The sequence below is a fragment of the Oryza sativa genome, chromosome 11 (assembly GCF_034140825.1).
Source record: "Oryza sativa Japonica Group chromosome 11, ASM3414082v1".
Taxonomy (NCBI): Eukaryota; Viridiplantae; Streptophyta; class Magnoliopsida; order Poales; family Poaceae; genus Oryza; species Oryza sativa.
Window position 1 is genome coordinate 20,268,588 of NC_089045.1, and position 21,004 is coordinate 20,289,591.

At 40.7% G+C, this 21,004-nt stretch overlaps 2 protein-coding genes across 7 annotated transcripts; both read right to left on the minus strand.

Annotated features, from left to right (window-relative positions):
* Positions 1-471: 471 nt before the first annotated feature.
* On the minus strand, positions 472-7,538 carry LOC136353886 (uncharacterized). Of its 3 annotated transcripts, XM_066305186.1 has the most exons (9): positions 7,155-7,538; positions 6,989-7,059; positions 5,762-6,129; positions 4,753-4,889; positions 4,509-4,644; positions 2,426-2,717; positions 2,287-2,323; positions 2,129-2,200; positions 1,226-1,473 (listed from the first exon to the last, which is right to left on the minus strand). In XM_066305186.1, exons 2-8 carry the CDS (start codon positions 7,043-7,045, stop codon positions 2,181-2,183), a joined length of 1,047 nt encoding a protein of 348 aa, XP_066161283.1. In that variant the 5' UTR covers positions 7,046-7,059; positions 7,155-7,538; the 3' UTR covers positions 1,226-1,473; positions 2,129-2,180. The 3 variants fall into 3 exon arrangements, with proteins under 3 accessions (XP_066161282.1, XP_066161281.1, XP_066161283.1); XM_066305185.1 differs by having other exon boundaries at positions 472-1,473; positions 2,129-2,323; positions 6,989-7,051; XM_066305184.1 differs by having other exon boundaries at positions 472-1,473; positions 2,129-2,323.
* A 2,040-nt stretch (positions 7,539-9,578) lies between these two features.
* LOC9268566 (uncharacterized) lies at positions 9,579-14,823 on the minus strand. Of its 4 annotated transcripts, none has more exons than XM_066305080.1 (11): positions 14,354-14,823; positions 13,950-14,007; positions 12,746-12,815; positions 12,626-12,656; positions 12,174-12,535; positions 11,461-11,672; positions 10,984-11,116; positions 10,616-10,901; positions 10,092-10,215; positions 9,936-10,017; positions 9,579-9,841 (listed from the first exon to the last, which is right to left on the minus strand). In XM_066305080.1, the coding sequence occupies exons 3-10, from the start codon at positions 12,805-12,807 to the stop codon at positions 9,968-9,970; spliced, it is 1,260 nt and encodes a 419-aa protein (XP_066161177.1). In that variant the 5' UTR covers positions 12,808-12,815; positions 13,950-14,007; positions 14,354-14,823; the 3' UTR covers positions 9,579-9,841; positions 9,936-9,967. The 4 variants fall into 4 exon arrangements, with proteins under 4 accessions (XP_066161177.1, XP_015615864.1, XP_015615865.1 ...); XM_015760378.3 differs by having other exon boundaries at positions 10,984-11,119; positions 14,354-14,781; XM_015760379.3 differs by lacking the exon at positions 13,950-14,007 and having other exon boundaries at positions 14,354-14,812.
* Positions 14,824-21,004: the final 6,181 nt, after the last annotated feature.

The window sequence follows — 21,004 nt, forward strand, 5'->3', positions numbered from 1 at the left end:
AAAGGAGGACTTCGCCCGCCGAGAAAAAGGACGACTCTCAGATAACTTGAGCTCGGGAGGAAGAACAGTTAGGTTTCCCTCCGGAGCTCAAAACCTCTTATAAGAATTCACCATAATCCCATACATAGGAGTAGGGTATTACGCCCGATAGCGGTCCAAACCTGCATAATCCTTGATCTCTCACACAGCCACGAGGGCGATCTAGCGGTTAGACGACAAGCGGAAGCAACTCCTTGATCATCGCGCCATTTCCCCCAACCGAACTCACAAAGGGGGATCTCACGATCACCCGCTAGAGAGGATCACTTCTCGACAGTGGGAATTTACTTTTTTCTCGTCTATCCCCCAACTTTGTCCGTGCCCTAAGGTCACGACAGTGGCGCCGTCTATGGGGACGTAAAGTCTCCCAGAGGCGAGCTTGAAAAGGTAAATGCAACGTCCACAACGAGCGAAGACAGTACCAGCAAGATATACAGATACATTCTCAAGCGCGGTAGGTAGCATAAATGAATAGTACATAAGCAGATCCCGATACTGGAAGAACTGAAAGGAGAGAAACTCAAGTTGAAACAATCATTGAGGAAGTCAAGAAACGGCAAGAACATCAGCTCCGACGAAAGTAGAACTAGCAAAAAATGGTGCAAGCACAAGGGGTTGTAACGGTGAACAGAGAACAATATGAAGGGTTACAAAGGGAGTTGCAGCGATTGCAGGCTTTGCATTATCAAGCAATGAGGGCAAACAGATCCCAGAGGCAAGAAGGGAAAACACAACGGGCTGACGGAATCCAATCAAGCCGTGCAGTGGAGAATACTCAAGAGGAGAATGCACATGAAGAAAACTTGCAAAGAAGAATTGCTCGAATGGAAAACACTCAACCAATAGAACCACGCAAGGAATTCCTCAAATCCAAAATTTTCAAAACCAAATTCCCCAAACCTAGAATCTTCAAGCCCGAATTCCTGAAACCCAAATTCCCAAACAAAGAATCCTCAAACCCAAATTCCCCAAATCCAAAATCTTCAAACCTAAATCCCTCAAATCCAAAATCTCCAAGCTTAGATCCCTCAAACAAAAGTGCTTCAAAACCAAAATCCTCAAGGACAAAACTTCAATTCATTCCCTCAAGTCATTCCCCAATACCAAGTATTTTGCACTCAACCCAATCAAACAATACAAGAACAACAAAACCAAACATTCTAACAATACCAATTCCAACAGCAAATGCCCTACCAAAATACTTCACAATATTTTGGCCAATTCCAAAATCAGATAAGCAATTTTCCATCAACCCAACACCTCCAATTCCATCCAACTCGTGCTACAGATACCAAAAACCCTCTAAGCCAAAGTTTACAAATGGCACCATGGCCAGCAAATTTCAAGTTATCCAACATCAGCAAATACAAAGGCGACGCTGATCCAAACGATTATTTGAGGGTGTATGAAACAGCAGTTGTAAGCCAATACCTCCTGAAATATAAATATCACATTAGTTGCCTATATTTTTTGAAATCTCTCATAAACTATTACATTTCTTACATCTCAAAAGACAAGAGATAGGCAAACAATTCACGCTCATAAATGTAATGATTTTATGTTTTACTGTTTCATAGCAACATGCCATTTAGATTAAAAACCAACAATGTTAGCTCTGTACATCAACATGTCACGACTAAATATATATTAAAAAACCTGAACTACAAACAATGAAACATACATGCACATTACTACGAATAAACTAACTACAAACAAAGAAACATACATACACATTACTACAAATAAACTGAAAAAGGATAATACTCCCTCCATTCCAAATTTATCTACATATTTCATAGGTACATCAAGACCACGAAAAGCTAATAACTCTCTCATATTATATTTACTCTAGCAACAAACTCGATGCATGCACCATCCCCACTATTTTCTAGCCAATAGCAAATCAAGATATTGCATGTGTGGTTATAAATACTTATGTGCATAGATGCATGCATCAATGTCCATTTACTCCAATGCACAAATAATGAATAGGCTCAATGAATGAACACAAATATATAGATCATTTAGGAATAATCTCAAAAAACACTATATGTAGATCAATTTGGAATGGAGGGAGTACAAAACAAACCTTTGATTCTTATATCTTCCTCTCTTTCTCTTTCTTCAACTCTACTAGTTTGTTAAATTCCAATTCGGATGTCTGATCGGAAGCCCATAACTGAATCATAAGAAACTCTAATGCCCAAGATTTGCGAATATAATGCTCAAGATCAGACTTTGTCTTACCCAACTCGATTTCTTTATGGCCAAGTTTCGCTATTACCTACAGTGTAACAAGATTGTTATTTAAATTATAATTGCAACAAAAATTTAAAATATTAAGCGTAATACATAAAAAAATAAATACATAAGTTTAGGAAATTACATCTGATGGAATATATTCAACTTCATGTTCGATAATGTCTCTAAGTTCATCCAATAGATTTCTTAATGTTTTCGGTGCAGATTTTATTCTTTTGTTGCCAATCCATAAAGGCCTTGTAGATTCAATACTGTTTGCATCTAGAAACTCTGTCAATGTGTATGCTGACTTTGATTCATCAAGTGGATGTATTTGTTTTGGTTTGCAATGAATACTGACATGAGTCCAAAGAAACAGAACTTTCTCAAATTTTTCGCGCACAGACAAGAAAGCACTCTGCTGAAGAATATCTAAACTGCAACAATTAAAAAAAATAGAGTGTTAGAAGTATGGATATGTCAATTAAAGATAAGAGTCAAATACAAATTATAGAGATAAGATATAATCCTAGAGATAAAATAGAGTACTAGAGATGGAATCCTAGAGATAAATATAATCTTGCTTGTATTGTATTCCTATATATACCCCATGAGAGGGTCGATGTAAACCAACAGAATACAATTAGATTTTTCACATGGTATCAGAGCCTTAGAGATCAACGTCGTTCGATTCTCGCGTCGCCCTAGGGAGATGAGATCAATCCTATAATCTCCATGGGGCGCCGCATCTATTAGCTACCAAATTACCGATATATTAGAATCTTTCCCAATATCAGCATTAGTTAAATCCTATTAGCCACCACGTTCGGCAACCAGTTAGTATTAGATTAGCTTTTCAAGTTTTAGAAAATTGCATGGCAATCTCTTCGTGCAGGAGTTGAAGCGCAGCGGCATGAATGTCGTGTTACCACACCATTCGCACCGACACCCTCCCGCTCTTCTATGTCAGGACAGCAGCGACGGCAGCACCAGGACGCCCAGGAAGGAACCATCTACTACTGCATCCATCTACTCAATTGAGAGGAGAAGCACATGGTGCACAGGAGAATAAGATCCTCACGCCCGGTGCTACAAGCATCAAATCAAGCGTCAAGCCACCAAGCCATCTGCGTCGATCATCTTCGCCAAGTTCCTACGACCGGCAGCGACGTAAGCCGCGGCTGCTACCTCCTCTACACCAGCCATACATTTGTCTTCGCCGACACTACATTACCGGTGGTCTTCATTAACACGTCGTCGCCGCATCGTCCACAAGTATGGACACATGCGCGTCCTCTAACAGATACATTTGCAGTATGCTTCATCAGTGACATCGACCGTGTCCTCTACGACGGCAACGACCGCATCACCGATGACGGCATCGATCACGTCATCTACGATGACAACGACTGCATCAACTCGGCATCACTATTGTGATGACCGCTACACGGTGCAGAAGGACCAACCAAAGTGGTGGCCTCATCGCCAATGACGTCCTCTGACATTCGTAAGACGTCTTCAACGGCATCCTCTGACATCTACAAGGTGCAAGATGCTAACAATTGCAGTGCCATCTTAACACCATGTCGTAAATATTTTTTTTCCGCCTTTGGCTATTCGCGGCTATATCAACTACTATGATCACCACGACCACGACTACTACATGATTGGCTACATCGATGAACGTCTACAACAACAATCATCTACGAAAACTCCAGCTAAAGTGTTTGTGTCATCACTATCATCCATAACACTCCCGCTATGGCTGCGGGAGGAAATAGAGGAGAGAAGGGACGACACAGAAGGGGACGCAAGCACCAGGTGTAGAGTGAGTCAAAGAAGATGAAGAAATAGATTTCAAATCCGGTCGCAATCGATCGCTTCACTCCCGTTACGACTAAGGGGAATGTTAGGAATATATATATGTTAGTTAGAGATAAGAGTCAAATACAAATTATACAGATAAGATATAATCCTAAAAACAGAATCCTAGAGATAAAATAGAATCTTAGAGATAGAATCTTAAAGATAAATATACTCTTGCTTATATTGTACTCCAACTCTCTATCTCCTATGTACTCTTATATATACCCGATGAGAGGGTTGATGTAATACAACAGAATACAGCAAATAAATTTTTCACAGAGACATCACTAAAATCTAAATAATTAATTAGTATAAAACATTTCATTGAGATTAAAAAACAATAAATGATTATTTCAACTTACCCTCTTATCTGACCTTTTGAAATCTGGTAGCATACATAGTGTATCTCTAGCGAATCACTAGAATTAGCGAAATTTCTCTCAGCTACTACGCGAAGCATATCTCCCAATCTTTTCCAATCCATATTTTTCTTGACATCTTAGTTTAAGAAGAGACAAATAATACAGACAAATGGCAATTACAAAGTTAGAGAACAGAAAATTATAATGTTATCAATATCAGCAATTTCAATTATTTGAATTTTACCTGAAGTACAAACAGTAAAATTCCAGATTTTTGCATCTATGGAGTTATTGTTCATCTTAATTGCTATGTCTGCCCCTTTCAAATTTGGACAGAAGAAACCATTATCGTGAAGTGCTTGCAAACCTTTGACAATTTGACTGAAAGAAAAGTAACAGAAAACATTAGCACGCCTGAAGGGAGATGGAATTCAGTCAAAAAAAATATCAATGTTTTTGTGCAGCTCATCCATATCATCAAAATTTAGTGACACGGTGTATTTTTTAGTTTTTGCTACAATATGAAGTTTGTTTGATTAGAGTTGTCATATAAACCTACTGTTTGCCATTGTTCTAGTGCTTGTGTGCAAAAGAACCTTTAGCTGGTCTTGGTGCACACAACTGGCTAGATGGATGCACTGATCTATAGGCAGTAGTGTAGCCGGGATTTAGACTTGAGGGGGGCCAACTGAAGCTATGTACTGAGCGACAATGAACGGGAAAAAAATATCCATCAGAATTCATGCTCATTTCGAGCACTTGATATAGATGATACTTCAAATCAACATATATTTATATGTTTTGAGCATAAAAAATGTTTTAGTGTCTATTACTTACATACAATAGTTGCATATGAGGAATCACCAGAAAACTGCAGCTATTGGAACAGCCTAGCAGTCCAATCGTTGTTACCGTTCCTTCATTAGCCTGTTGCAGAATTACTACTATACGTGCTAGCATGCAAAGACAGGATGAAATAATCATCATAAGCCTGTTTGGGCCTGAACCTAGCTAGTAGTGGAGGCCTGAATAGAGCCAGTACACCAAAATGCTTAGCCTAGTGTCCTAATTAAATGATTAATTATTGGCAGTTCCTAGGGAAAACACATTAAATGGCAGGCTACCTGTGCATCTGCGCTAACATCAATTTATTAAATTTGGTGAGAACTGAACAATAGGTTGCAAGATGACACAAATAACAGTAGGTGGTGCAGCGTAATATACTCATCAAAACATTGAAAGTGCAGTTATACCTTACTGCTTCAGTAAAAACTTCCGTGAATCTTCCCATTTCAACAGCTCTGCTACCCTTGGCAATTAAATCACTGAAGGTTAAATGGAACATCGGAAAGGCCACAAACCCATACTTTGAGTGATGACGGCTGCCCCAAGAACACCCCAAAGATTTCATTACAGAGGGATGATCAAATGATGACCATTTCTTGTGCATTGCAGGCATCTCATCAGCATCACATTGAAAAGCAAAGATAGTGGCTTTTATTGGTTGAGAGTCCGTTGAGCCCAACTTGATAGTACCATCATAACATATGATATAAGTTCCCCCCCTACCAATATTCTTGTGTTTCATGTCTGTAATTATCATCTCTGATACGCCTTCAACCTTCAATAAAAGAGAGATAACCAGCAGTATTTCCCAATCAGTATTACTAGCTATAAATCATGAATATAATAGCATTTTGTATTAATATGCAGGTTCAAGAAAAGCACTCCATTCCAAATGTCCAATATTAGCATGCGTTGTTATGTTTTACTCCCTCCGTTCCATTTTGATCATCGTATTGCAAAAAAATAATAATTCCATTTTGATCGTCGCATTACGGTGGGGAGGAGATGAAAATCCCGGGAAGGATGTTAATGACACTTCCTAACGAACACTGCATGCATCTGATTGGTCAGGCTATGCGGCATGCAAAACTGATTAGGAGCCGCTGCATGCATCGATTTAATACGCTCACAACTGATTGGCCAGCCATACAGCATGCAAAATTGATGGCGTTACATTCACGGATACGAAACGCTGTTTTCGATGCTGATTAAGTGCTCCACATGATTGTCTTGGTATTGATGCACAAAGCATATATGAAGATCAATTAGGAATGGAGGGAGTATTTCTATATCAGAGCAGTAGCAATGATACTCAAATCAATAAAGAAGAAAACATGTGTTTGTCACATGCCGGTTACAAGCAAACAAGGAAGCAATGTTATTCATTTTTCTAGAGAGGAACACGCACTCATTATGTTAACATTCGGCTTTGTTATCCATTACCGAAAAACTTTATCACGCAGTGAGATCGATATAACCGCAAGTATCAAGTCCCAGGCATCAAAATCGGTTAATTCTGAAGGGCATGTTCCTAAACCGAAACTACACAGTGGCAAGTCTGTCAAGAGACAAGTTTATGATGGCATGTAATTAATTGTGTCTTACTGATTGAGATTATGGACCTCAATGCATACCTCGCTCTTGACAGTGCCGAGGTCAGGGGCATCATCACCAACTTTAGGAGACTCCATGGGTACCTACCTAGCTATACACAAATTAGAGAGCAGAGATGAAAATCCTTTTATGTTGAGATTGAATCAAGCTAAGATTACCCCAATTTATTAGGAGGTGGGTACTAACAGGGGCGAGGCGAGGACTGCGGTAGGCACGGGGCGGGGGCGGGGGCGGGAGGCGCCTTCAGCGGCAGGCCAGGAGCGCGGAGGCGGGAGCGCACGGCCGAGAAGTCTCCTTGCACGACGACGACGGCGGCGGCCGCGGGGAGGCGGGCGGCGAAGAAGCGGCCGTCGAGGAGGCCGAGGCGCCCCGTGCGGCGCGGGCGGTGCAGCGCTAGGTCGAGGGCGCGCGACGCCGGCGGCGCCGCGGAGGAGGCGAAGATGCCGTCGTCGAAATGGCGGGGGAGGGGCATTCTCCGGCGGGGTGGCTCCGTTGCGGCGGCGACGCTAGGTCACGAGGCGGAGGCGGAGGTGGAGGCGCAAGGCGGGAGCCCCGGGAGACGAAGGGGGTGGAAATTTCGGGCGGGTCGCGAGTCGCAACAAGGTGCCGTGCTGCAGGGTCGGTCGGTCGCACGGCACGAGCCGGCTCACGTTCCGGGTGCGACCTGAATGAGCGAACCCAGCCAGATCGGTCGGTCACACGACACGAGTCGGCTCACGTTCCGGGGTGCGACCTGAATGAGCGAACCCAGCCAGATGGTGGTGCGGTTCGTTTCGAACGCGATCCATATGTACTAGGTATATTTTTCGTGAAAGGTAAATCCCCAAATATCATATGGTTGATCCACGTAAGCAAAAGAAATATAAATATGATAGAGAAATATTGGGCTTGTTTGGGAAGCTTTAGATTCGGAGAAGTAGCTGTTTGGTAGCCAGCTTCTAACAATCTAGAAAAGCTCTGAAACCCAGCTTCTCCAGTTTTTAGCTTCTTAGTTTATTTTTCAGAATCTGTAACTATATATTCTCAGAAGCTGTGGATTGTTTGGAACAGCTTCTAGCAAAAGCAGCTTTTTAAAAAAGATGTCCAAACAGAACCTGTACAAGATAAAAATAACATTGGACCTACATGTCATATTCTACCTTTTCCTCCTACTCGCCCTAACCTTCACTCCATGCGACGGAGCCAGTCCACGTGGTGGCTGGCACGGGTACGGGCAAGGGCAACGCTGCATGACAGGATTAGACGGAGACCATGGCCGCACGGGCAGAGGCCGGTGTGGGGGCACCATGCGACAGGCCAGGCCGCGTGGTGGATATTTCGGACCTCTCACGTTATTTCTCTCTCTTATTCAACAAAAAATAAATATTCTAATGATTATGGTGTTCAACAACTAATATCCATCTTTCGAGAATATCTATTTTTAAAGATTGACTTTCGCCGTGTCCTGAAGATAAAACCGCAGTCGTAGTGTCAATTTGTCAATTATAAAACTCTGTTTTACATATGAATTTAAAGTTTGCAGTCGGTAGATAATTTATTGTCATAATAATATTGTTTATTACATATCAAAACAAATGTGCTTGCTAACTAGACTTTATGATAATTTCATTCCCTAATACATTAATTTATATAAGCTAAACAATGCTAATATGTTCCCAACATTTGTGAGTTACGTCAATTTCATGTCCACCATTTACACAAATGATCACTATGATTGGGGGCCTAACCTTATTCACCTACATATCATGTTCAAACCCCTCTATTTATTATATTATAAACGGGCCCTCAACCTATTTAATAAAAATTGGTCAAGTTATAAATGCACCTTAATCCTCTATCTAGACATGGATTATTTGAAAAACATTTACAAATAAACCCTTATCTTATATTTATAAACCTCAATAGACTAAAAATAATTTATTCAAATAACATGTAAAGACATCCAATACAGAGCCAGATTAAAGTTGCACGAATGTGCGACTATTTGCACTAGTAAAAGGGTGAAAGCAAAATCGTTTTTAACTCAAAAGCAACACAAACAAATAAAATAAAAGGTCATCATAATTGTGATAATTACAAAATATGGTATATCATTCCAGTGCAAGATTTCCTCTCCCATCTATGGCATGCTACTTCAACGACCTGACTCATTTCCAACAAAGGAAATACTGTAAAATAGTACATTTTCATAGGAGAAATTATAAGCGATCTAGGCACAATTTCACTATATAAACCCCTCTTTGAATTTGAATAAAGAATGTCATTGTTTAGCAAAAAGAAGGCATCTAAGTGATGTTTCCACTGCTACGACGACATACCGCTTTTTATCAGCTTTGAAGATTTTTCTACCGCTTCTAGCTCAATAATCAGCCAAAAATAAGACTATCTTTCAGCTGGAATTTGTTTCATATATTCAAATATAAAGGAGTCGATTCAAGTAATTCATGTGGGGCGCGTGGTAAAAACCATTGCTTTCGGACTTCCATTACATATGTCAAACTGCAAGTTAGACGTGTGTGGATGCAAATTGTGCACCAGATATCCAAAATATGTTATTAACATGTGTCCAATAAGAAAATACTACTGTACTTACCTAAATCTATCATGATGTAGATGCCAAAAAGGGGAAACACTTTTTTCACATTCCAATTTTGCCTTTGTATATGTTAATCCTCATCTAAGCAGGTGAAATGAATGTTATACACCACATAGCAGTAAATTACAGGCTACAACAGTGCATAAAGTATAAATGATTCCATTAGTTTTTGCCACAAGAAGTTCCCCTGCCATTTAGTGCAACTTTCCAGACCATGTTAAAAACGAAATGTCATTTGTACCAAAGTTTCCTTCATCAGCACTTTTCCTAAGAGCAGCTGCAAGAATGGAGATCAAATTTTGTTAAACGGGAGTAAAAAGGAAAGGAAATGGACTTTTTTTTAGGACATGCTAAAAAATCATCTTGGTTACCAGTGTATCAGAAGCAATTGTACGCATAGTGATCATTTTGCAGCTTTTGGTGGATAAAACTCTCTCATGTACTGATTATCCTCTGCATGCAAGAATATAATACAAGTACTGGGAGGGAAAAGGTAACACTGTCAAAAATATTTTCAGATTACTTACTCCGCAAAAATGGTGATTCCTTAATCCAGCCTAAATGACGTATTTCTGCAATGAGTTTCACCATATATGTAGGGCACTCTTTCATCAGCAGCCTCACAACGGCTTTCCTGTCCTCCACTGTTTCCTGTATGAAACAGTACATGGGAAGATTAAGAAAAATCTAAACTACTTTAAAATAAGCAAGTGGTGGGGGTGAGTGACCAATCTACCGGACTACCACCAACCACATCACCAACTCACTACTTTTTTGTGAAGGTAAAAAAGGAGTGTGGAGCCAAAGAGCCCACCCGTCAGCTAAAATGTATACGGAGAAATTAACAAAATGAGAAATGTAGAAAGCGATGACGAAACAGGTCGATCTGAATGTAATATAAATTCTTTGCAGTAAAGGGTGCCAAACAACATGTCCACATATAAGTATTCTAAGTTTACATAGAAACAATTTTAAGTCCTTCATGCATAAATTCATACCGATCCAAATTAATTGAAAAAAATTAACAAAATTGCAAAAACAGCTAACGCACCTTTGCTCCACTGTATCCTTTGATTAAATCGTCTCGGTGTGCAACCATGTAAACTCTGAGGAAGAATAAGGAGTTATACAAGCTTTTGTCATTGATTTCTTTGTTTGGCTCTCTTGATTTGTTCACCTCCAACTTGTCAATGCAGCTTTTGAGACCAAGAGATGCTCTAAGCTTAAGCTGGGATATTTTTGCCTCATCGTTGTTATAGTGCCAATATATCTCCCTGATAAATTGCACTTTGCTGTTATGTTCCCATAATCCAGCTTCCCACACCAGATCTTCATACCTGTACACCATTATTTTGTATCAACTTGGGTGCAATGCTAAAAGAATACCTAAAATTATTTTTGTAAGGAAGTGTTACTTACTTTACTGTTTTTTTCCCAAGAAGTTCAGCAAAATGGTTTAGTTCTGCGTGAAGTCCAAGGTTTTTATGGAGCTTTTGAAGAAGCTGCCCCAAACCATTCCAATTTGCAACCTTTAGCTCATCAACAGTTGGTACTGCTAAGAAAAGAGAGATTACTCACAAGTTAGGTGACTTAAGTATATTGACAAAACTACTATGTTATACAAATTCTCTCCTCAATAAGAGACATAAATTTCATGAAACACCATGTTTTCTGACATTTCTAATGTAAAACCCCATTTCTATAACTTGTATAAAGGATCCCTGGATTTGAGACCAAAATATTTCAGAATTTCTTTTTGATAAACAGAAGCAAAGCTGATTCATTTCATTGATTAAAAAGAGTACAAACATCAAAACCAAACAAAAGGGGAAACAATTAACAAAATATTTTAGATTAATCCTGATTCGCATGTGTTCAACATGTCTGTGGATATACCTGTGCTAGAAGCTTTACCCTTGCCTTTCCGGTTATTTCTCGCATTACCGGTTGGTGAAATCTCCAACTTGAAGTCAGTTAACAGGACACGGTAGTCCCGCTGAGCGTTCAACTGGTAAAATATTTTACTTTCATCAAAATTCAATGCCTTCAAAGGTATTTGTTCATCATCATATAGGTCATTGACATATTTGACGGCCATAAACATTTCTCTGCGAAAAAGGTAAAAGTATCATCTAATGCTATAAAATAAAGGCAATAACCCAAATATTAATTCTGCATCTGTGTAACACATACATGCTTACAAGCTTAACCCATGCATCTGCACTGTCTCGACATGTTTGTTATTATTTTGATCTATATAAATTAATCTACTTTTGTCGAATGGGCAACAAGAAAATTCGAAAAGTAACATGCTTGCATGTATCAGGATAGTCCTGTATGGTTAAAACTATAGATCAAGCTAATTAAATCAAACATGAATGCATTTTCCTGCTATGCAAAGACTACTTTTTGCCTAAATCCATTTGTGTTTCTACAGAATCCCAACCATAATTAGACATATCTTCATTATGTGAACAGTTGAGATGTTTTTTTCCTCTCTATTAATTCCAGAACTTTTAGTTATTTTCAATCAATACAGTAATTTCTAGTCTATGAACTTGTTGATCTCAAGCCTCTAAGAAGAATGTAACATTTAAACTGACACTTACACAAAAATTTTGCATCCTTGGTCAGTGAAGCCAAATGTATAAGATTTGTCATTCGTGGCATCCTCCACATCAAATATTTCTTCTGTTGGAATTAAACTCAGTGGTCCATCAAAGCATGGAAAAACAATATATGCCAGCTTCGTCCCCTTTTCTTCCCAAATTCCAATAGGTTCAATGATGTTGCTGTGGGAGCAACTTGCAAGGATGTCAAAAAGTGCATGAGCATGTTCCAATCTTCTACACACTGCTACACATTTCTCTTGTTGACCTTCCGGATATGACAACATAGCATTATATGCCACACTATCAACAACTTTGCTGGCATAAACTGTCAAGTTTCTGCTTCGGTTTTGAATTTCAATCTGCACAAATTAAAACCGTAATAGGATAAGGTATTTCCTATTTGTCTTATTGTTTTATTTGCATCAAATAATATAAAAGTTGAAATTCACCTTAGAGTCTCCAGGGATTTTAATTGGCATTCTGAAAAACAAAACATTTCTTTTGTAAGATAATTTTCATAGCATGAACTTAAGTAAGAAAGAACTAGTAAAGGGTGAGAAAGAACTAACGATGGATCAGGAATAGGTAGATTAGCCACAATTGACTCATTCACTTTCCTTTTTGGAGCCATCAGTAACTCTGCATTGAATTGATTAAAACCAAGAGTTAGGTTTCATAGCAATTGTGTTTACCCAACTTTTTCTAAAGGAGTGGACCCTTGGAACATAAAGCCTTAAAAGCTGGCCCAAACCTATCTGAGCACTCCATGTAAGACTAATCCGACCACACAAAATGTTTATACTATGTGGGCCCAAACCAGCATACAAATGTGAACCAAACAGAACACAAGTGACAACACATATATCAGTAGGAAAGAAAATTAATTATGGAGAGCACATAGCATAAATCGAATCCATCTGCTGTTTCAAGTTGCACAACAAGAATACAACAAAGAGAGCATAAAAATGTTTTATCACAACAATATTATTATACCACAAGCTTATCAGGTTTTATAGCACAACAATATTATTATTAATAGGTTTATAGCATAAAAAGGCTTATTGAAACATAAAGTCATATAAGCTTAGGTAGCTAAGTTGGGAGTGGGTATTTCAGCAATGCCCACCCCATTAATCAAAAGCAATGAGAAACTAACACACAAAAATAGTGCACAATTAGTGAATTGTTATGGTGTTAGTGACCAAAAGTTAGCGAGATGCATACTGGTTGTAAATGATGGAGTATGCATTATAGTGCAATTAACTAATAGAGCCAATGAGACCCAACATCTAACAATTCGTCTGAATCAAAACACTTGAAACATGAGGCAAATCTAACAGCTTGCCCACATTTACAATTGGTACAAATTAATGTCCTGAAAGGAATCTGAAATGAGTAGGTGGTTAGTTTGTTGGATAAGTATGTAAATAGCTACCAAGGAAGGAGATAAGTAGATTTAAGATCGATGTTGTGTTCCACACGCATGCTCGACTAGCTGCTAGCTTGTTGATACAGCAGCACTTGTGCAGATTTTTAATTCACGCATGGGCAGAGGCAGGCAGGCATGTATCCTTTTGAATCTCAAGATGGATAGATTTATCGTCAGTTGCCTATATCAACCTATAATGGTATCTAGCTTTAGACAGAGTAACCACAAGTAATTTACCTTGAACAGGGAGTGCACATTACAATAAAGCTTAAGTGAAAGCTAAAGAGAGGGAAAATTGTACAATTTGAAACGAATTCGGCGATAATCTAGTTATGAAATGGTACCATGAGGAGGGAGCTGGTAAGGAGGCTTTTGTTTTTTGCTTGTTTCTGGTGGCGCCTCCTTCATACAACAGAGTAGCATTCATTTTTTAAGACAACAGTAAAACATTTCAACTAGAGAATAAAATTACCTTATGCAAGCTAGTAGGTTTCCAGGAAACATTCAACTAGAAAACACTGTACTAATTACTTAAGTAATTGATCATGACCAAGTCAACAGCCTAAGGCTAAACCATGCATGGTATGCAGTCTCAGCTTAAACTGAAACTTTTGTTGGCTAGTTAATTAAGCACAGACAGGAGACAAGTTCTCGAGTAGAAACTACAAAGGCGATCCATACATACGAATACGATTCCCTGAACGCAATTCAAATGAAACTGAAGGGAAGAAACTTGCGAGTTTCTGACCTGTCGATCTGCTTCACGATCCGATCGCGGACCAGGCAGCTTCTTCTCCGCGTCCGGGCAGGGCTCTACCGATCTCGGGTGGACTCCGGCGACGGTGACGACAAGTTAGGGTTAGGGGTTGGGGTGCTCGGAGGCAGGAGGGGGAAGAGGGGGGGCGGGGCGGTGGCAGGTGACGGAGAAAGGGCGCGGCGAGGCGGCGCGGGATGCGTTACGGGGAGGTGAGGAGGCGGGGATCCGACGACGTTAGCCGCCGCTGACGCCTCGACGGAGGGGAAGAAGGCGGCGCGGAGGCGAGGTGTTGATGGCGGCGGACGGGGTGGGAGGAGGAGGAATACAGCGGCGGAGGGGAGGGCTGGCCGCGGCGGCGCGTGTTCTGGTGGGCCTTGCCGGAGTCGGAGGCGACGCCGGCGGTCGTCGGGGGCGGGTGGGGGAGGCGGCGGGCAGCGTGAGGTGGGGCCGTGTGATCAAAAGTACTCATCACAAGTGCCCGGTCAGATCTGCACCGTAGGGTTCAATCCAACGGCCCGAATTTCGCATGTGATGGAATCATAATTTCTTTATATCGTTTTAATCTCACTCATAATTTCTTAATAATCTATCCACCTACTATTCTACTACTGTCTATTTATTACCATATAGTTTCACGAACACAGTACTCATTTATCAAATCCAATATCCTCCACTCATATATGTCAAACCGAACGGTTAAAATTGCCTCCACCTCCCCCCACCGCATTCCTCCCGTATGCACCCACCCCACCCCAATGAGAATTTTGATTATTTACCATCTAAAATGCGCGCTTTGATTTATTTACCATCTGATCCATATGTCTTACTACACTTTGATACCACCTTCTACACTAATACTTTCTACCCATAGCCATCGACAACTATGGCAGCAACGACGAGAAGAGATGGCGGAGCCTCCGCCATCGTCGCCAAATGCCACGGTGGTAGCAGCTGCGGCAAGGGGACAAGGAGAGGAAGGAGGCGCCAGACCTAGCCACCGGCGACCATGGCAGAAGTGCCAAGAAGAGATGGTGGAGCTATCATCGGTGGCGGCAAGGCAACGCGAAGAGGATAGAAGTACGGGCTAGGAAGAGATGGAGTGATTTTTGATGAGTTTAATGTCACCGGAGCAGAGGAATAAGATAGATCCAATCACCTAAGTGGAAGAAAATAACAGACGATAGGGTTGTTGCAGTCTATCGTATATGTTTGTTGCACTCTATTTTATTCAAGTGTTTCATCCTTGTTTTATTCGATGTTACACATGATGTACTATGTGGTTTCTTCGATGTTTGAAGAGTAGAGTGTTGATGTTGTGAGTAATGTTTTTCATTGTTTGATGATTTGATTGAAATATTTTTGGCGCTTCAAAGAGGACTATTTCTAGGATAAATTTTTTTAGGGGTCTATTTTTGAAATAAGTTTTTAAGAAGGACCAAATAGTAAAAAAATCAGTTGGTAACTTGTTATATGCTCTTTCTGATTTCTGAAGTTGCTTACATGCTTTAATGGTGTGCTTGTCAGTCTAATGGTCGCTTTGGTTTCATTGGTGAGAACTTATTTCTATGTGACTATGTGCATGTCAGAGTTGAGGAAGAGATGAAGTTTGTCGTGCCAACTTGATCTGGCTGGAGACGTGGAGGCATAATATATATCTGCGTACACCTATGTATCTGTGGAGACCCGAGTCGGGCAAGGCACCATGCACGCATGCAGAGATGGGATGCGGCTTGACACGGGCCGGTGTTGAGGTAGACCCGAATGCCCGTATCAGACGTCGGCGGCTACGTACAAAAAATTATGTGACGATGGAACGTGACGCGGACGAACTCGGATTGACGGATGAAAATACGAGTTTACTTTTGAAATATAAATACGTGTTTGAGTTTATTTTTAAGTTCGTTCGCTTTTGGAAATAAAAAAATATCTTATAAGAAATCTCTTTAAAAAAACCTCGCTCAGCTAACTTGGGACACTTTTGGAAATACAAAAGGAGTCGTATAAGAAATCAATTTTAAAAAACTCACATGCTATCTTGAGATGAGAATCGAACTCTTAATTACAACTCATTATTTTACAAAAAAAAAATCCAAACGATTTTCCACAATGATTTTCACTCGAACTCAACCGTATAGAATAATAGTAAGACTAAAATGGCTTTCACTCGTTGCAACGCATGGGTATTTTTTTCTAGTTTTTATAAAAATTGAAGATGTTTTTATCGGTATTTTGGTACGTCATCCGTGTATAAGTTGGTTTTTAAGTTTGTTTGCTTTTGAAAATACATATCCGTATTTGAGTCTGTTTTTAAGATCGTTCATTTTTATTAATACAAAAGAAAACATATAAGAAATCTATTTAAAAAAACAAACTCGCATGCTAACTTGAGACGATCGGACTCCTAACTGCAACTTATGATTTTCTAAAAATATATATATCCAAGCGAACTCCCGTAATGAATTTTATCTTCACTAAATCATATAACAATAATGGGATTAATATAGACTTCACCCGTTATAACGCACGGGCATTTTTTCTAGTTTTATAGTAGGTAAAGATTTAGACTAAAAGTGTCCCAGCGTTGCAACACGAAGAAAATTGAGGAAAAGTTAAAAAATATTTATATTATATAATTAATCAAAAATACAAATTTTACTATCTTCTTTATATAAAGAATATATATATATATATATATATATATATATGTGTGTGTGTGTAGAACTACTATATGGCGTTACAGGCGCCACATATTACATGGCGCCTAACACAGCCGCACCACCACTCTGTCCCATCTTCCCCCACCCACCACATATTTGAGTTAAAATTTAACTCACGACACCCCACACCTATGCCCTCCCCCACGCCCATAATCCAAGTTAAATTTTAACTTGGTGTTACTCAACTTTTAGTGTATATATATACCAGTGTTGTACATCCACCCCGTAACCAATCACATATCCAGATCCTATTTTTTCGAAGATGAGAGCGGCGAGCGGGCGTGGCGGCTGGCGGTGCCGGCATTGGGCGGATCCGGCACGGCACGACTGGCGGCGCGACGTCGAGCGCCACCTCCACTGCCGAGCGGCGGCGGGCGCGACGTCGGCGGATCCGGTACGGCACGGCTGCAGGCGTGGAGGTGACGGTTGACGGCGTGTAGGAGGCGACGAGGCGGCGCACCCGGCCGCCGATCTGCGCCCCACGCGCGAGGATCCGGCCATGGTAGGGCGTATCTGGCGCGATGACGGATCCGGGGATAATCCTGCACGAGAAGGCGCGGCGTCGGCGGATCCAACATGGCATGGCGAGGCGAGGGGGCGGCACATCCGGCCGCCGATCCGCACCCCACGTACACGGATCCGGCTGCGGTGGTGCGTGTCAGGCGTGGATGCAGGCGGCTCGACGGCGGATCCCGTGACGGGGCGACTACGGGTGACAACCGAGGCGGCGGCGGATCGGGCCGCCGCTCCACGCCCCACGCACACGGCGGCGACCTCCGCGGCGGCGAGTTCGAACACCGAAGGACATGGAGGAGCAGCGGCAAACACCTCCATGGCGCTCCGCCGTTGATGTCCGGAGCAAGTGCCGACAAAAATTTAACTTACGCTTATAGATTGTGAGGATGTATTTGTTGAGTTAAAATCTCGTTGTACACAAGTTAAAATTTAACTCATACAAACTGAATTAACTCTACAACGATGTCCTGTAGTTTTGTATCGCGAGATAATTTTTAACTCAGCAGCGACCAGACTTAATCACATATCATCTAGAATTGAACAACAACAAGTAATTTTTTAACTCCAAAACCATGTCATCGCATCCCACCACCCAATTGTACGTAAGTTAAACTTTAACTCATATCAATTGAAACCATGTATAATATTAACTCCTCAACGACGTCATCGCACCCACCACCTAACTGTATATAAGTTAAAATTTAACTTCGCTGGTTTTACCCCACCACCCAACTGTATCTAAGTTAAATTTTAACTCCGCGGGTGGGTTGGATGCCTTGTTGGTGGGATTTTGTCGGTGGTGGGCTGACCTCTCCTCGTTTGTGTCTGGCGCCATTTTGTTTCGTGGCGCACAACGTCTGTGGGTGGCGCTGTGTAGCGCCACCGTGTATATATATATATATATATATATATAGAGAGAGAGAGAGAGAGAGAAACTATTCTACACCCGGGTTACCCCCCTCCTTCCCAAGGGTTACACCCACTTCCCCCTCCTTACCAAGGCCCAAGAACCACCTCCCACCTCGGTCAAAGGCCCCTCCCACCGGTCAAACCCGCCTAATAACTCCCCCACCACCCACCTCTTCTCAGCTCTCGTCCTAGGACGGTGCAGTAACACGACGACCACTGTGCAGTAACGTTGTGTCTTACGTGCAGTAACAGTGTTAAAATATAGTTGAAATATAGTTATGACGGATCTACTTTTGATAAGCTCTTTTTTTCTAGCATCATGGTGCAAACGGTTTTAAAAAAACTTACATCACTTGGGAGATATTGTTATTTAAAGCTTGACTTTTTTGCAATTTGTCTCTCCACAAGTAGTAATACTATACTATTATTTGTTACTACTTGTCTGTTGTACGTTACTATAATCACATCACGATGTTACTACACTGCATTTTACTGTATTTTTTGGGTAGTGTTACTGCATAACACGTGGTAACGTGTACCTTCCATGCAGTAACACTTTTACTTTTGTGCAGTAACAGCATCTGAGACTTTTAACCTATAAATTTTTGTTTCAATTATTGATTTACTGTAATTCACCATAATATTATTGTCACATCTTACACATGCAGTAGCACTATATTGGTGGGAGGAGACCCTTTTTCTTGAGAAGAGGGAGGAAGAACGGTTTCTTGAAGAGAGGGGTACGTAGATGCATTTTGAAGTTTAACCCTCTACATGCAGTAACACTATAGCATCATGGTGGGAACGATTTTAAAAAATAACATTTATCTTGTGAGATATTGCTTTTCAAAGATTGGAACTTTGAACTTTAACCCTCCACATGCAGTAACAGAATGTGTAACTTGCAGTAACAAGGGCATATACATGTAGTAACATGGTTTTACCAAATGTATAAAATTATTCAAAACACTCCTATATCAATCAGACCTCGCTCAAAGTGACCTACAGACATTACCTATAGCCCACCTATTTAATCTTCATCTCGTAAAAATGACAGTAAAACTACAATTATCGTGCAGTAACATAGCTACTTTAAAGTGGTAACATGCACCTACCATGTAGTAACACTTCTACTTTTGTGCAGTAACAAGTATATGGTTAGCATGTGAGGCTTTAACTCAGTAATACTAGTCACTTGAATGTAATAACAACCTATATATTTTTGTAGTAACCGGACGTGCTACTATATTTCGTGATGGCGTTACTATGAAAAGGGTGGGGGTACATAGATGGAGGAAGGAGACCGATTTTCTTGAAAAGAGAGAGGAAGGCCAAGTTTTTGGGTAGAGAGAGATAAGGAGAGGAGAAAGTGGAGGGATCATGAGAGGGAGAGAGAGACCAGGATTATATCTATTTTGTTACTACACACTAGTTACATTATTACTATATTTATTTCACAATGTTACTACGGGGTTGCAGTAACATATAGTACAAAGCAGTAACGAGCGGGAGTAAATACTAAAGTTTAGAAATTGTTAGTTCTACAAACAATAATCAATAGCGTGGTGGTGACCACTGCTCATGAAAATTAAATGATGGCATATCATGTTACAATAGGAATCTATAATTCTGATGGTAATATTACTATATCTGTGTAATAAAAGATTTGGGATAGTGCAGTAAGATGGTTTGAAGTGTATGCTAACAACCATCCTAGGACCATTACTACATGTTTTGTGCCAAATATTACAGGATTTAGCACGTATGAGAAGATAAAATTTTACTAAGAAAACTCTATCACAACTGAGAAATAGCCTATTGGTTAGTGCCATATGGTAATTTGAGTTGAAGGTCTTGAGTTCTATTCTCATTGAATGCAAAATTTCCTTTATTTTTTTCTCTCTCAAAAAAAGAGAGAGGTGGAGGGGGATGGGGAGAAAAAAAAGGAAAGGGGGAGTGACCGGGAGAAGGTGGGGTGGGGGAATCGGGAGGAAGAGTGGAGGGGGGTATAGAATAGTTATTTTATACCCCGGGTGTAGAATAGTCTTACCACATATATATATATATATATACACACACACTTTTTCTCTCTAAAAAAAAGAGAGAGGTGGAGGGGGATGGGGAGAAAAAAAAGGAGAGGGGGGCGATGAGAAGGAGGGGAGCAATCGGGAGAAGGTGGGGTGGGGGAATCGGGAGGAAGAGGGGAAGGGGGTATAGAATAGTTATTTTATACCCCGGGTGTAGAGCTCTAACTCCTAAATATAACTCCAGGAGTTGAGTCTGGAGTGGAGTTGTGGAGCTGCCTAAACCTAGCTCCACAACTCCAGTACATTTTGTGAGAGAGCTCCACCCAACTCCACTCCCAGTTTTGGTGGAGCTGAAACTGTTTGGCTGAGCTCCAGCTCCAGAAGGGATGGAGCTGGAGCTAGAGCTGTGCCAAACAGGCCCTATGTTGAAAAAAAAGTCCATAAAAATTAAGTGAAATTCTAGACTGATCCGA